The following is a 16,260-nucleotide window of genomic DNA, read 5'->3' as shown; positions in this document are numbered from 1 at the left end:
AACACCATCATAGTGTGGCAACTGAACGTTATTTCTATATTTATTTTGATACCTGAATTTATTATTACATTATTCATTTTTCCATTTGAGAATTTGTAAATGAACTCTTTTTCTTAACTTTCTTTCCGTCTCTGTGAGAATATGTTGAAAGAAGCGTGAAATTCATATTGTCAGAAACATTGTCCATTCTGTTTTAACTGAAAATACTTCAACCTGTGGTTATTCTGTGAAGATGGAGAGCTGTATGCGGGGATCACCTCAGACTTCATGAGCAGGGACTCTGCCTTCTTTCGTAGTCTGGGCAGCCGCCATGTCATCCGCACTGAACAGTACGACTCTACCTGGCTGCAGGGTAAGTACAAAAAAAAATGTCAACGAGAACAAAAAGAAAGCAGAAGTCTCTGCTTTCCCACTGCAGGATTTCTGAGATAGCTGGTGCTTTTAGTCCTTTTAGAAATCAGTAAATATTGATATTTCATTTTTTGGTAATAGTTTTTCATTTAGACCTTGAATATACCCAGGATTTGCCTTGATTACCTTCTTTATCACATGTGCATGTTAACCAATCTTAACTAAACTGTGAGTGTGTTAGAACCAGAACATGTGTTGCACTGCTAACAGCTCAATTCAGTGGCACTTTGGAAGTAAAATTCAATCCAATCAATTATCCAGTAACAGCCATTTTTCTATTTACTCCTTGTTTTCTAAACTGAATATCCCGAACTAAACTGAATATCTTTTGCTCCAAAAAAGCATTTCTAAAAAAATCTCTGGTGATTGCTGGAGTTTAAAGTCAGGATATCTCATTATTCCAAAGTTATTGAACTGTGAACTGTAGAGCTACTTCTTCAGGGCAAACTGGACACTTGACCAACTCGCTATTGGATGGTGATGAGATTGTCTGGCTGGACTGGGGTTAGCTGGCTAGTATGCTAACTTAGGTAGAAATGATAGAAATGGAAGCAAAGCAACAGACAACACTGGCATTGCTCTCCACTGCTGGAGACAGCTCTTGTGAAGTAATGAAGTGTGATACTGAACTCGTAATGTTTCTTCTATACTGATCAGTTAATGCTAACGTTGGCCATATAGCAATAACAAAGCTTACAAATAGCTCCTGAAAAGTATATTGGAATTGAAAAGTCCAGTGGTTTTGCAGTTTGAACGGTACTGGTCTACTTCCCAGATTCATGGAGATAACACAGAGCTGGGGTATCTCATTAATAGTGTTTTTCCACCACATGGTACAGAACAGCCAGCTGTTGGTAAAATGTTGTTAGCAGAGGATGGTTTCGATCCATCGACCTCTGGGTTATGGGCCCAGCACGCTTCCGCTGCGCCACTCTGCTGTAAATCACCCCAGATGGGACTTGAACCCACAATCCCTGGCTTAGGAGGCCAGTGCCTTATCCATTAGGCCACTGGGGCGTTGGTGTGATTGATATGTGACTGAAAGAAAGACAAATTTATGATAAAGATAGGCACACTAACAGCAGGTAGCAAACCTTGTATTGCAAAGCAATGAAAACATGGGGAACATGAGAGAAAAGCAATGATGTAATGATCAAATAAATTATCCAGGAACAACCACCTTTCTCTTTACTTAAATTGAATGTCTATTGCTCCAAAACAGCATTTCTAAAACCATCTCCTACAAACCCTGTTGGTGTTTTATCAGGCCGGTGTGTTGTCGTCTGCTACTGATAACAACAAGATACATGTTGATTTTCTCTGCTGTTCAAAAACTCAGTTGTGCCTCTGTCGTCCTTTTGCTCCATCTCTTGCGCACTCTTACATGCATGTTACGTGCCTTTCAGCAGAGTAGGGTTATGTTACAGTTGACTTACAATTACCCATCTTTTTGTGTTTGTGTGTATGTGCATCTCTCCCTCTCCAGATGCCCAGTTTGTGCGGGTAGCGCCGCTGTCTGAAACTGATAATCCAGAAGATGATAAGGTCTACGTGTTCTTCACTGAGCGCGCTCAGGAGGCAGAAGGGGCTGCTGGGAAGGTTCTTTACTCCAGGGTGGCACGTGTGTGCAAGGTATGGAGTATGTTTGTTAGAAAAAGATTGAATCCTGGTTCATGTGTTTGTGCGCTCATATCAGAAACTGTCTCCATGTAGTTTACGTAAATGTTTGCCTGAACAGGTAGAATTTGTACGTGCTGGTCAGCGCGTGTGTCTGAGGTGTGTGTTTACATAAAAACCAGCTGTGTGATTGGATGTTCCAGCAGCTTGTATAGATATGCTTTTTAAGGGACTGTTTATTTGTTTGTCACTATCACTGTGTCTTTGCTGTATCTTCTGCTACACTGTGATAACCTGTTCATGTTTGTACTGCATGCCTCTTTATGTGGATATGTGTAGACATGCATGAGTGTGTTTGTGTGTTTGCATGAATATTTGTTGTCCTGTCTGTGTTGTGGGAAAATGTGTTGAAAACACATCAGTCGTAACTTTTTGGTGGAGAATTTCATTAAATATTTTGTACAATAAACTAGAATGGTACTCAGTAGAGTGCATACCTCCACCAAGGCCGGACAATACTAGTCATGTCTGTCTATCTCTTATAAGAGAAAAATTCAAGGAAAAGAAAGTAGTCTAATAACATAAATTATTTATTTATCATAAAACAGTAATTCATAAGATCCATACATTATTTCCTCAGAAATTCATGAAAAGGTTGAAAAATGCTGTATCTCGCAATGTTAAGAGAAATGATAAAAAAATGTAGGAAATAATTTATTAATTGTAGGACTGTAAGATTGGATTGTTTGGCCTTGCTGGAGGTATGTGCTCTACTGAGTGCCATTCTAGTTTGGATTTTCATTGCCTTTCATGTGGTGGCTAGTTTTCAAGGTTTCACAAGGTTTCACATTCTTTTAGTTTCCTTGAAGAGGTGATTGATATCTTTATTCTGTCTTTTTATTTTTTGTGTAGAATGACATTGGAGGCCAGAGGAGCTTAGTTAATAAGTGGAGTACCTTCCAGAAGGCTCGTATGGTGTGTTCAGTCCCAGGACCTGACGGCCTACAGACACATTTTGACCAGCTGCGTGAGTACACACACAAACATCAAATGACAAATGCATTACATGCACAGCAAAACTAATCACATCCGACAGACCTCACCCACTGGTCACATCAACAGCTGGAGCTCTGCCACTGAATGCTTCATAAAAGGAAGTGACAGAAGGGACAGAGTCCAGATTCTCAGCCAGTGTGTGTGTGTTTACGAGTGCGAATGCTCAAATATTTTGAGGTGATGAAGGATAGTTCGCAGGCTGAAGAAACTTATAAGTGCCAACCACATCCTCAGTGTAACGAAGTGTGTCTGCATGGCTCCACTGTTACCACGGTGATCAACAGCCCTGACGGTCACCTTGGGTTGTCTTCATGCCTCAGCCTTGGTAACCACGGCAACTGGTCTCAACATTAAGTTGCTGTGGGTTTATTCATTATTGAGGATTTGCGCCAGTATCCTCTGATTGTGTGTGTGTGTGTGTGTGTGTGTGTGTGTGTGTGTGTGTGTGTGTGTGTGTGTGTGTGTGTGTGTGTGTGTGTGTGTGTGTGTGTGTGCATTCAGGAGCAGGTTTATGTAGGTGTGAGTCTTTGAAGTGTATTTTGAGTGAAGAAGGATGTCAGCCTCTGTCTGTTTGCTGTTTGTGTTTGTCAGTCTGAACCTATATCTACAGATGTAGATGAATTTTTCTGCATTCAGTTGTGAACTGTTGCTACAGTCTTGGCAGTCAGTATCCTCACACACATCAGTAGTGATGAACATGTGACTTGCGTGTTACTGAGTGCTGGGAATTAATCTTCAGATCTGCTGTATTGCTTTATGGCACTTAATATGAAGAGGAACAACACTGCAGGCTGCAGTCATGAGCTGTAAGATTCTTGTATTAAGATGGCACCACAGATGGTTACCTCAGTGTGTTACTTTATGTTGGTGTTGCTGATTATGAAGATCAGTTTTGATCACAAATGTTGATCCTCTGAAACTCTCTGCTCCATGGGATGGCACCACAACATGCATGAACTCTTACTTTGCAAACATTTTAACCAGTAGAGCAGGCTGGAATATGCAGGTGCAGGGGGAATAGTTAGATATGTGGTATTCCTTCCTAACGTGTCTCTAGAACAATTAATGTACAGTATAATTTAAGGTTTATGGTGATTGTGAGATCCAGTGTATGGAATTGATCCATGCTGCTGATTAAAGTCAGGATGTCTCATTCTTCCAGCGTTATTAAACTGTGAATTGTAGTGCTACTTCTTCAAGGCCAACTGGACACTAGAGTGACTCGCTATCGGAAAATGATGAAATGGTCTGGCCGGATTGGGGCTAGGTGGTTAGCATGTTAACATCTGTAGAAGAAAAGAAGTGATAGAAATAGAAGCAATACTAGAGTCAGCATCGTATAGAATATAAGTGTCGACGCTGTTCGAAGAGCTGGGGTACCTCTTCAGTAGTGTTTTTCCACCACATGGTATGGACTCACCTCAACAAAACTCTAGTCACTTTTTGTAGCAGATTCTTCTTTTTCCACTGCAGACAGCACTCCCTGAATGCTACAGTGATGATACACAAAGCTTTTGTGATGTCATCTTCAACAGTAGAGATCGAAGGGCTGCTGAACTGCCAGCTGTTGGTAAAATGTTGTTAGCAGAGGATGGTTTCGATCCATCGACCTCTGGGTTATGGGCCCAGCACGCTTCCGCTGCGCCACTCTGCTGTAAATCACCCCAGATGGGACTTGAACCCACAATCCCTGGCTTAGGAGGCCAGTGCCTTATCCATTAGGCCACTGGGGCGTTGGTGTGATTGATATGTGACTGACAGAAAGACAAATTTATGATAAAGATAGGCACACTAACAGCAGGTAGCAAACCTTGTATTGCAAAGCAATGAAAACAGGGAGAACAGGAGTCAAAAGCACCTCTTCAATAGTGTTTTTCCACCACATGGTACTGACTGCTCTCAACACAATTCTGCTCACTTTTGTAGCACTTTGTTCCACTGCAGATAGTACTCCCTGAATACACAAATCTCAACATTAGATATTGTTGTGGTGAACGACCAGCTTATCAACCATTTGTTGATAAGACATTGTTAGGAGAGAATGGTTTCGATCCACAACTTCTGTTAAGGTACAGTGAGGCCCACTACATACAAAGTGGAGGGACAAACATTAGTTTTCAATAACACAACAAATGACGAAAAGTTGTTACCTGTCCATAACCTCCATAACCTGTCTTTAGCCACCAGCATGGGTCAACTTTTACAGTTCCGGCTACAATGTCTGCTGATGCTGAAACTTGGGTGTGGGAAGGACTTGGGGAGGCCATGGATAAGATGTTTTGGCTGGCCTCACAAAGGCCAGTGTCTTATCCATTTGGCCAGTGGGGCTCTGTTGGTATAATGACCACTTCTGTGGACATACAATAAGTTCCAATACAAAACCACAGCATGAGAAGCACAATCAGACAAAGTAGCCTTGAGTACTGTCTGGTGGTTGCACAAATCAGTTGTTATTGCACTTGCAGCATCCATGCTATAAAACTGTCTTAGCAGAGGATGGTTTCGATCCATCGACCTCTGGGTTATGGGCCCAGCACGCTTCCGCTGCGCCACTCTGCTGTAAGTCACCCTGGATGGGACTTAAACCTACAATCCCTGGCTTAGGAGGCCAGTGCCTTATCCATTAGGCCACTGGGGCACCAGTAACATTCAGCAGGAAGTCGTAATTGTCGATAAAGATAGTAGTGAACCAGTATAGACTGTTTTCCTGATATCTACAATTACAATTCTCATTTCATGATAATTCAAACATTCAAACCAAAAATCTAAGTAATATGTAAGTACATGTAAATAAAAGTTTTATGGCAATTTATTCCATTCAACTTTTAGCACCTTTCTGTTCTGAATAATGTTGTATGTTCTGGTTTGCACAGATGAAAGCATGAGTCTTGATTGTTGATGTGATGTTGAAACCTGGAGCCATATGATAAGCTTTTAGCTTTTTGACTATTCCTAAATCAAAAAGCGTGCAGTGTGTACTGTGTTTTAACTTGTCATAATTTTGTATCTGACCTTTTGTCTTCTTTTTGATATTGTGCAAGCAGACAAACAGGAAAACAAATAGTCACCCCAGATGGCCACAGTGGCTTCAGGTTGTTCTCACTGACAAAAAGCATTTGACACATGCAGAAAGAGCAGAGGGAGACAGAGAGAAAGCCTTCGTGGAGACAGGACTGGTTTCTTATCGCTCTTGTTTTTGTAAACAGATGAATCTCAGAATAAACGACATGACTCCTCTGTTTGCTGAATAAACACACACACTCACACACACAGCAAAATACAGAATTACTTTTTTATGAACATATATACATTGACATATACAGTAAATCAAATCTTGCACAGTTTCTCCCTAACTCTTGCACAGACACACATGCAAAATAAGAAAAATTTGAACATGCACACCCACACACACATGCATACACATAGCTCAGTTGTTAACACACGTATTCGAGCTTCAGCCTGTCTGTGTACACAAGACAGTTCTGACTTGTCAGGAGCATAAACATTTCTAGCCAACATGCCTGTGGCCACATTTTACACATCTGATAAGGGTGCATACAAATTTGTTTGTGAACTCTCTTCAGCAGAACACACACATACACACGCTCACACACTCAAAACCACAAACCCATATACAGGAGATTAACCCATCAGGTTAAGAATGCTGTCAGTGTTGTGTTTATGCCACGCTCTGCCACACCAAAACACTACAAATCCCATAAAACCTTGACGGTCTGCGGGGCCCCCATAGCAGCAAAGCTGTGAATACCACCTGGCTCTGTGTGTGTGTGTGTGTGTGTGTGTGTGTGTGTGTGTGTGTGTGTGTGTGTGTGTGTGTGTGTGTGTGTGTGTGTGTGTGTGTGTAAAACAGGGATAAAGTTTTGAGGGTGCTCAGTTACAAAAAACATGAAGGAAATCAATCACCGACGTTCAAATGAAACACCAGGGACTTTGCTGGTACCTGTTGCACTCACATTTACAGTACTTGTCCTTTGTGTGTATATGTACAAAATACACAAAAACACACAAAGCACAGGAGTATTTGGGTTCACTCTCTGTCTGCTGTGACACTGTTGGTGTTATAACAGATGAATTATATTTGATACCATGTGGGACAAATCCATCTTATTCCGTGCAAATAAAACAGTAGATGTCACAGCTTGACAGTGAACAAAAGTAAACAACCCTCAGATAAAGTATGATTAATGTATTACAGCACTTTAAAAATAAACATTGAATGCCTATTTATTATGGGTAATCACAGCATATTGCTAAATGAATATGTTATAGCCACCATCTGTCTGATTTCAAAAATTCTCATCATGGTGCCTTCTAGTGGTCGTATGTCACTAGCTGTGTACCCGACTCCTTCTACAGCAAGTTGGTCCTGGATTCGAATCATCCGGGAGCCAGGACCTTTCTGCGTTGCTTACATGTTATGCTCTAAGGATGCTCCAATGACTTATAAATTGATTTATAGATTTGAGCCTGTGTGTATGCGTGGGAATAAAACAAAGCAACAAAAAACATGCTTTATTCAGACCTTTTCTGTTACAGTCAATGCAAACTATGTAAACCTAACACAGGGAAGTGGTTGGGTAGTTTGATGATCCTTGCTGATTTTCAGAGATAGCAAATGCTCCAATTATTAAATGTAAATAATTAGAGAGAGGAGCCAACCCTGGCTCACACAGTTCCAGGCATTTCATTAAATAATGAGACTGTCCGCCAAGAAAAAAAGACAACATCAATCATTTCAGTGAGTGTCTCAAAATGACAGTGTCTATGTTAGGTCAATTGAACCCTGGAAACCAAGTTTTTTCCCCACTGACAGACTGTACAATGATCATTCTATAACCTTAACAACTTGGTCATTATTGTCAACATGACATCCAATCTTCCCAACCTTAACGAAGTTGTCATTTTAACTCAGATCACAGTGTCTAACCTTAACTTAGGACATATTTTAAGCCAAACCATGATTTTTGCCTTGTGGTTTTTCTGCCCAAACATGACCAAGTTGTAACCATAGCACTGTCACATAATAAAACAATCAAATAGTATTGTCCCACTGTTAAAGGCATCAGATCAGAAAATGCTTCTGTGGCTTCTGCACTTCTGTTTCCTTTAGTGTCTGTTTGTAGTTGTTTAATCACGTGTTAGATGAAGTTTTTGAACGCACTTACAGTTGTTTTGAACAGAGCATCTGGTCCGTGATGGACTGACTCATGAGACAGGATTGCTTCGAGGCTGCTGTCCAGGGCTGCAAGGCTGCGTTTACATTCATAAGGCTAACTGTTAACGTGTCTGACTCCTGCTGTCAATGCCACTTGTTGTGTGAAATTGTACTTCAAGCCTCATTTAACCATCATTATTAAAAAAACAAATAGTTGTGTGGAAGTGGTTTATGTTCACTGTTTTCTAACTAGAGGAGGACAGACATTCCTCCTGCTGCTCATACAAGCTGGAACAACTCCTCTGATTCTTCTCTGGTGAAAAGTTCAATTCACAGGAAGGATTCTCTGCTGTTTACTGCTGTTGGGGTTGTTGTGGTTGTGGAGGACAGGCATGCAATGAGGTTTTAGAGCTGGAGACAGACAGCCCTCTGTGGCTGGACTTAGTATCATGACACTAGGGACAACAGGGTATTTTCAGGCATTTTCGTCATCTATTTTTGTCTGTATATGTATGATTCAATGTTCCAGACATAAGGCAGCAGCCATAGCCATGCTACTACAGTATCTACTAATGTTGGAAAACAAGGGAAGTAAAGTATATGTGACAAAGAAAAAGTCTGTTTGGAAGGATGTCACTGACGGATAAGTGTTTCATCTGAATAAAAATGATGTGGAGAGAAAGAAGAATAATACTGAGTATGTTTTACAGCTTCATATGAAAAATGGATGGAGGGAAGATGAGGAAAAGGATTATCATCTTCTTTACCCCTCTGTATGATGGTCGGATGGTCTGAAAGAAAGAATTTGGTAGAAAAATCAGAGACTTAGCAAGAAAAGTGGAAGTAGAGGGGATGAAGTATGGATGAGGGTCACACAGGGAATGGAGATACCACAAGACAAACTCATGAACCACGTGAGATGGACAGCAGTTGTATTTACCCTCAGACTGTTTGGATGCAAATAACTGAAAATACATTTAAATTCCACAAAAATGTGTTCCAATGTGTTTAAATAAAGTAATAATATTAATCATTTGGTATATTCTTGAGTCATAAAATTATAGAAGAATTAGAAGTAGAAATGAAATCTGCCAGAGATAATTTCACCTGCTGTCGGTGTGGTAACTTTGCTGTAAGGCTTCTGTATAACTGACACTCATTTTCTCTACTGATGCTTTAATATGCACTAATTACCAGAGGATTTCTGATTGCAGGAAAAACACATGGAACCCTAACTGGATGGTACATTGTTTGATTTGTTTTAAGAAAAAAAGAAAGGTTTAACAGCTGAATATGACACTAATCTGGGTTGTTGGGAATCAATTGGCCACCAATGTGAGAAATTGAATTTTTAAAACAGATTATATTAGTATTGGGCACATTCTTGTATTCAGTCTCAGTAATATTTGATTATGTCATATTTACTGTTTTTCTTGCTCGTGGTATCTCTGTAATGTTCCAGTTATTGACTCTACAGCCATGACAGATGTGAGCTAAATTCAGGAACAGCAGATGTGACATTTCAGGGAAGCTGATGTTTTATGGGTAACATTTCTTATCCAAAGCCACTTTTGAACTCGTTTACTCCAAACTTGAACCTCTCTCGCATTGTCTTTGGGTCTGTTTGGCTTCAGTGAATTATTGTGAGAGACCAAAAAGTTCAAACAAGCGAGTGAAGGGTAAGATTATGTTTCAGTGTGAGCTGAGGATAGAGCTGTTAAATATGTGACTGAGCCACCAGGACGCCCCAACCCTGTCAGATTAGTCTGACAAATGCATTTCCACTGTTTACTGCTTAATTACCTCATCAACAAAAACACATTCTATTTAAAGTGGGTAAGCAAACATGTTTTGTGATACTGAAGAAAATTAATCATGTTTTGACGCCTCCATTCAGCCTTTCTAATCCATCATCGCTTGTGTGAAAAAAACTTGAATGGAAGCCCAGTTTATCAGAAGGAGAAGCAGAGGAGAAAGATAGAGGGGGAGAGGAGGGAGTAGAGGGGCTGCTGCCCGAAGGAGGAGGTCTTAAAGAAAGGGGAGGGGGGGGGGGAATGATGATGAAGGAGGACAAGTAAGAAGAGGGCTGAGGTTATGGTACAAAGTGTTGACCAGAGGGGAAGGACGGAGGAGGGGATGGAGATGGAGACCAGTGGTTAGTGGAGAAAGGAAAGAAAATGTGAGGAGGAGAATAGATGCTGTTATCAAAGTGTTACTCTCACATGGTGAAAGAGAAGGTGGAGGAGGAGAAGAGAGGGAAAGACTGATTAAAGGGAGGACTGGATAGAAATTTTGCTGCAGGGTAGGAAAAGTAAATTAAAGTAAAGTTAGAAATGGAGGATGAAGTGGATGATGAAGAAACATTGGAGGCAGAGGAGCTCTGGCCAAAAGAAAGATGCTGTACCTCAGGAAGAGACGAAAAAGGAAATATGAAAAGAATATTTCAAATGTGGCTTTTAAAGGTTATTTAAGACATCTGAAGTGGTAATTACATTAGCATAGGCAGAATTTGCCTGCTGTTATGCAAATGTGTGGTACAGCTTCCCCTCTAACACCAGTTTTATATTCCCCTTGAGCTACTGTACCCTGAAAGTGACACAACTGAAGACACATTTTCACTACATAGAGGGGAAAAGGCTAATTAGTGTGGAAATCCAAGAGAAAAGACATGAAGAAGTAAGTTTTAAAAGTAAGAAAGGTCGTCAAAGATCATCAGCAGTGCGTCTTCCATACATCTCTCGACGGTGTCAAACATTTGTTTGTACTACCAAGGAGTCGGGAAGAAAAAAAATTAAATGTCATAATAGATAGACAGAAGGGGAGGAGGACAAAAGAGATGTGATATTTATGAACAAGAAAATGCCACAGGCCAGACGAAAGGCTTTTTCCATCATACGACATGGAGGGGATGAGTGAGGTGAAGTGAAGCTAAAAGGGTGTGAAGGGTGATGGGATGGAGACGGGGAGGGAGGGAAGGAGGGGAATGGGGTTAATGGGGAAGGATGGAGCAGACTGTAAGGTGAAGAGTGGGAGGAGAGGAGAGGGGAAAATAACAAGGATGAGACATGCAGAAAATGTAGAGTTCCCTGAGGAGCCACAGTGGGCAGACGACTTTACACGTTTCACATCGTAAAGCTGACTGAGACTTTCTAAAAGCTATCGTCTACGTAATGTAAATTATTGGTTTGGCCAAGGGCCATATTAGTGCTGGCTTGATTCCCAGTCTTAAAGTTATTAAAAGCAGAATTACATGTAATGTTTTTTCTACATTGATGGAAAGCATTTATTTTCAAATGAACATCATAAAAACTGAAAGTGTCCTGTTACTACAGATGTTATACAAATGATTTTGTCTCAGAAAAAAGAAAAATTCAAGAAAAGGTGTCCACACAGTCAAATCATCTTCATTGCTGCCTTGCAAGAGCAGGCATCTTCCAAATGGATATCTCGGTGTGGATATAAATATTAACACAAAGAGAGAGGGAGACATCAATATGGAGATAACAGCAGCAGCTAGAGAGGAAAATATGTGTCATGGGAAAAATAGATGGGGCAGCAAAAGCAATAAGGCCAATAGCCGAGGGGGTTAAAGGACCAGACAGGATGGAGGCAGGGCTATTATTGGCAAATTACTGTGGATGGCAAGGAGAAAATTAAGAGGGGGAGTGTGGTCAGAAAGGTGACAATGAGGAGGAGGAGAGGAGGTAGATGTTGGCATTCAGGGTGGCTGGGCAGGGAAGGAGGGAACAGCAGAGAAATGAGGAGGTTAGGGGAGTCCGCCTGGGGGCTATAGCCAGACAATTAGGAGGAGGAGGAGGAGGAGGAGGAGTGGAGGAGAGAGATAGGGGCTGCGGCTGCAGGTCTGCGGGCGAGACAAGACTATCTTCCCTCAGGGGGAAACAGCCTCTTTTTGTTTAGAGAAGAAGACACAAGAAAAATCCTCCAGAGAAAATAGGCCAGACAGACAGATGGACAGGGAGATGGAGGGAAGGATAGATAGTGGGGAGGAGAGGTAGAGACTGGGAGGGATGGCAAATTTGAGACACAAAGAGACGGAGAGATGCCTAGAGGGATCCTGGGAAGTCCAGGTAGATTGGAGCAGAAAGGGACGGGGGCTGAGCACCTGAAGAAAAGATAAGAGCGAAAGAAAAGGAGAGAAGAAGATTCAGAAAGAGACAAAGAAAAGCTGCTCAGAATGAAGGATTACTGTTAGTTTAAGATGGTGGCCAGCTGTCTGACAGTGAAAGAGAAAGAAGATGTGGTTAGAAAGATAAAAAGAAAGAAGACGTGATGTTTCCTTTAACTGCAACATGAGTATTTACATATTTTAAAACTCTAAATCAGAGCTCCCTCCTGCTCAAACGTTCACCTTGACTTGGCTGCTCAGATAATTTTGCAGACAGAAGCAGGCTGACCTCATATTTCCTGCACTCAGTGTTTGGGATGAATGTGTGTGTTTTTGCTTTTCCTCCCGTTAAAGTATCATGACATTAAAGACACTACAGTTCAATGAATCAAACAGAGATATAGAAGCAAGGTGGAACGGCATTAAATCTGTCATGATTTAAACTTGTCACGGAGCGATAAGACTGAATTTTTGCCAGCCTGAGCTGTAAATAACTGAAACATCGTCTTCAAAGTCTGTAAAAAGAAAAATGTTGTTTTGGCTGCATCTATGACTAACTATGTTTTCATGAGGAGCTGAATCCACTGTGAGGTGTTGAGAAGAAAGAGAGCCTGACTAACTTTGAAACAGACGGCAGGGGCTCAGAGTTTTTCCCTACAGAGATTACCAAAGTTTGTATTGAGTTTACACACGACTTTTTCAATATTGAACTGAGTGTGTTTACTTCTGCACGATATGTGGCCTCCTTTCTACCTGACTTTAAAACCCAACACTGCAAAATGAGATATCTCTTTCCTTTGCCAGCGAGTGGAGCACTGTGACATACGCACCAGATAATTACTTGGTTTTCGGGGTATTTTTTAGCCATGCTAGCAGTGTGGCACTTTGGTCCACACTGAAATATCTCAACAACCACTTGATGGATTGTCTCCAGAGGATAAATCCCACTAACTTTATATGTAACATTATAACTGTTAAACATCAGCTTGTTAGTCTTGTTATTTTGAGAATATTAGTTCTACCCGTGTTAGCATTTAGGTCAAAGCACTGCCAAAGTACAACATTACAGACCCACTACTGTGTTTGTAGACTCTTAGTCTTGTTAATATGTTTTTGCGTATAAACATCTGAAACCTGAAAAAACTAAATATACTACGCAGGGTTTTTTTTAAAGATATTGTGGCCTGTTACAGTTTCTGATCAGGGTCTTCATTACCTGTGCAGGTGTCTCAGGCACTCTTCTGTTCCATGTCATCCCACGTTCTCCATTCAGCGGCTGCCCCTGCTATAAACTATTAGACAAAAGCAAACAAGCCCCTAAAAAGTAGTTCTGTTCATTCAGTACTTTTAATGCCTTTATATCTCCTATAGAAGATGCTATGGTGAAGTGTTAAACTTAGAATGTATTGTATATAAACTGGTTTACTCACTGTTTCTAGCATTTGGCTAAGATTTTTTTTTTTTAGAATAAGGCCAGACTCTGTCTTTTCAGTATACTGTGACAAACCTTTATGTACTTATAAATGGAGGTCTGTCCTGTTCTGCTTTATTATAAAAGATAGTTCAGCTAATCACTAATAGTTTCATTTGATGTTTGTGTCTTGGTGTGAATAGCTCTGAGTAAAGACGTCTGCCAAACATTATATGTAAACAACACATTTAACAAAAGTTTCAACCAAATTTACTTACATGGCTGGACATCCTCGACCTGAAAATCACCACTTACTTGGTCTAATGCACTTCTGTGAAATTTGTGTTCTTTTGCAGTCATTTTAAAAGCAGTGTAATAAGTGTCTGTCTATACTGTCTGTCACTTGTTGGCCTGTTTCCTTCTTCTTGTCTGCACATAAAAAGTTTATGTACTTCTCCACAGCTCAATCATATCTCCTGCAGAGCAACCTTGTCAACTATTGTCGTTAACATGGCCAAATATGGTTCTGAACCACCTCTGCAGATCTTCTTTGGATGATTAGAGGTCGGGCACATATTTGGGTGCACTTACAAATGGGTTTTATCTGTTTCTTTGTTTATTTAATCGCAATCTGATCACCCAGTAAACATGTTCCCACCAGGTTTAAAGGGAGTCTCTCTTTCATCTGTGCTGAAATGGCTTCCACCAGGCTGGCTGCATGGCTATAAAACTCTGCTCTGCAGGTTTAAATATAAATCTTCCAGTGCCCTTCTTTTGACTCTGGCTCATCTCTTCCTTGAAAAAACTTTGAGGTGCTTTGGATGAAAGCGTTCACCAAACAGCATATATGTCATCCAGAGTAATAAAGCAGAGACCTGCCATTAAAAAAAAAACACTTTAAGACAAGTAGAAAGGGAGAGGAAAAAAAGAAAACGGAGAGATGATAAAAGTTGTGATTAATGAACGAAGTTGAGGAATAGTGGGTTACTCTTTGGAAGATGTTAGCTGGAAAGAAAACTAGAAATGATAAGAGAAATAAGAGGAGGAGTGAGAAAAGGTGGAGGGATGATATACGGATGGGGCGGTAGAGGACAGAGATAACTGCACAAACAAGACATCTCCATTGTAATTTAAAAGCAGAAAGAGGGGGGAAAAAATGAAGCACTAAAGAAAATTGAATAATGAGGGAGTGATATATTAAATAAAGGATGGAAGGAGTGAGCAATGTGTACGCTGCAGGCTTCAGACTACCCATAGTCCTCTTTTCTCTGCCGTGAGGGGCTTGCTGATTGTGTGTGTGCGCTTGTGTGAATATATATACAGTACAGTGTATGTTCATCTGTACACTTTGGTCAATGCAATTTTACATTTTGGTGTGTGTTGGTGAGTGTGAGTGCATGTGTGTGGCCGCACTTGCTTTTCTTTCTCTTAGTTTGATGTCTGTCACTGTGTGTGGCAAGTGTGTGCTTGTGTGTGTGTGTGTGTGCATGTGTGTGTGTGTGATGATATTAGTCTTGCACTGCGGGGTTGTAGTTCCATGGAGGCCACCTGAAGCAGCAGGAACGACAGGAATGTGGGAATAGTGATGTGCTTCGTCGTCTCTGTCACCACAGCAACATCTCTGTCTCAGCGTGGGAGAGGGGAGGAGGAATAAAGCAGAGAAGATGAGAGTAGGAAAGAGAAGAAAAGAAAATAGAGGAGATTAAAAGTATAGACACATCCAGACCTTGCTTTAAACATCCTTTTTAACGTTTATTGTTGCAAAGGTTGCCAGACTCTTTATATGTCAGTATCAACCTGAGCACTTTCAGTTAAAACCCTTTTTATAGAGTTTCTAAGACTTTTAAAGTTACTTGTCAACCGTACCCAGGGAGCCAAGTCAAGTCATGTATTTATAGTTTATCACAGCGCACCACACAGGAAACAAAGGCCTCTCTTCTCTACCGTTGTGACTGGATGATAAAAACATTCCCAACTCTTATCTCAGACAAAAGTGCAAAACAGAAAATCTTGAATATATTGTGATTCAAATAAACCGAGGTCGAGCTGTGACAGCAGACAACTGAATTACACAACCATGAGCAAGACGAGAAACATGGAGGCAAAAATGCTGGAAATGGGATTAACTGTCATGACCGTGAGCTAAAAATCTGACATTTTAACCTTGAGTATTGGTGCATGTTTTTAAACTCTAAATGCATCACACCCACACAACAGGTGTCTCGTACAGTCTATCATATATGTCTCATGACTGATTTTAAAATGCTGAATTTTGCTGTTATCATTGGGGTTTTTACCAACTGACCAACACTATTTTGGAAGACAGGAATACTGAACCACACAATATGGAGTTTTATTGTAAACAACCACAGTTGCATATGCTTTATTATTAATTAATTTAGTTAGTTAGTAGTTTAGAGACAGTTAGAGGACATTTGTTGGTTTCTTGAGTTGCCATCTGTT

General features: G+C 40.7%; 1 protein-coding gene and 2 non-coding genes across 9 annotated transcripts in view; 1 reads left to right on the top strand and 2 right to left on the bottom strand.

The window, feature by feature from the left end:
- sema3h (sema domain, immunoglobulin domain (Ig), short basic domain, secreted, (semaphorin) 3H) overlaps positions 1–16,260 on the top strand; it is a 69,719-nt gene that overhangs the window by 38,203 nt on the left and 15,256 nt on the right. For all 7 annotated transcript variants that reach the window (XM_071475266.1, XM_071475264.1, XM_071475260.1 and 4 more), the window contains 3 exons: positions 233–352; positions 1,898–2,043; positions 2,941–3,055. In XM_071475266.1, the coding sequence (XP_071331367.1) occupies positions 233–352; positions 1,898–2,043; positions 2,941–3,055 (381 nt within the window). The remainder of the gene's footprint in view (positions 1–232; positions 353–1,897; positions 2,044–2,940; positions 3,056–16,260) is intronic.
- On the bottom strand, positions 1,356–1,428 carry trnar-ccu (transfer RNA arginine (anticodon CCU)). Its single transcript has one exon. It is a non-coding gene; the product is annotated as a tRNA-Arg (tRNA).
- trnar-ccu (transfer RNA arginine (anticodon CCU)) lies at positions 4,745–4,817 on the bottom strand. Its single transcript has one exon. It is a non-coding gene; the product is annotated as a tRNA-Arg (tRNA).

This window comes from Trachinotus anak, unplaced genomic scaffold (genome assembly GCF_046630095.1).
Source record: "Trachinotus anak isolate AG129_WGS33_773 ecotype Australia unplaced genomic scaffold, CSIRO_AGI_Tana_v1 ptg000004l, whole genome shotgun sequence".
Classification (NCBI taxonomy): Eukaryota; Metazoa; Chordata; class Actinopteri; order Carangiformes; family Carangidae; genus Trachinotus; species Trachinotus anak.
This window is presented reverse-complemented; position numbering and strand designations above follow the sequence as displayed.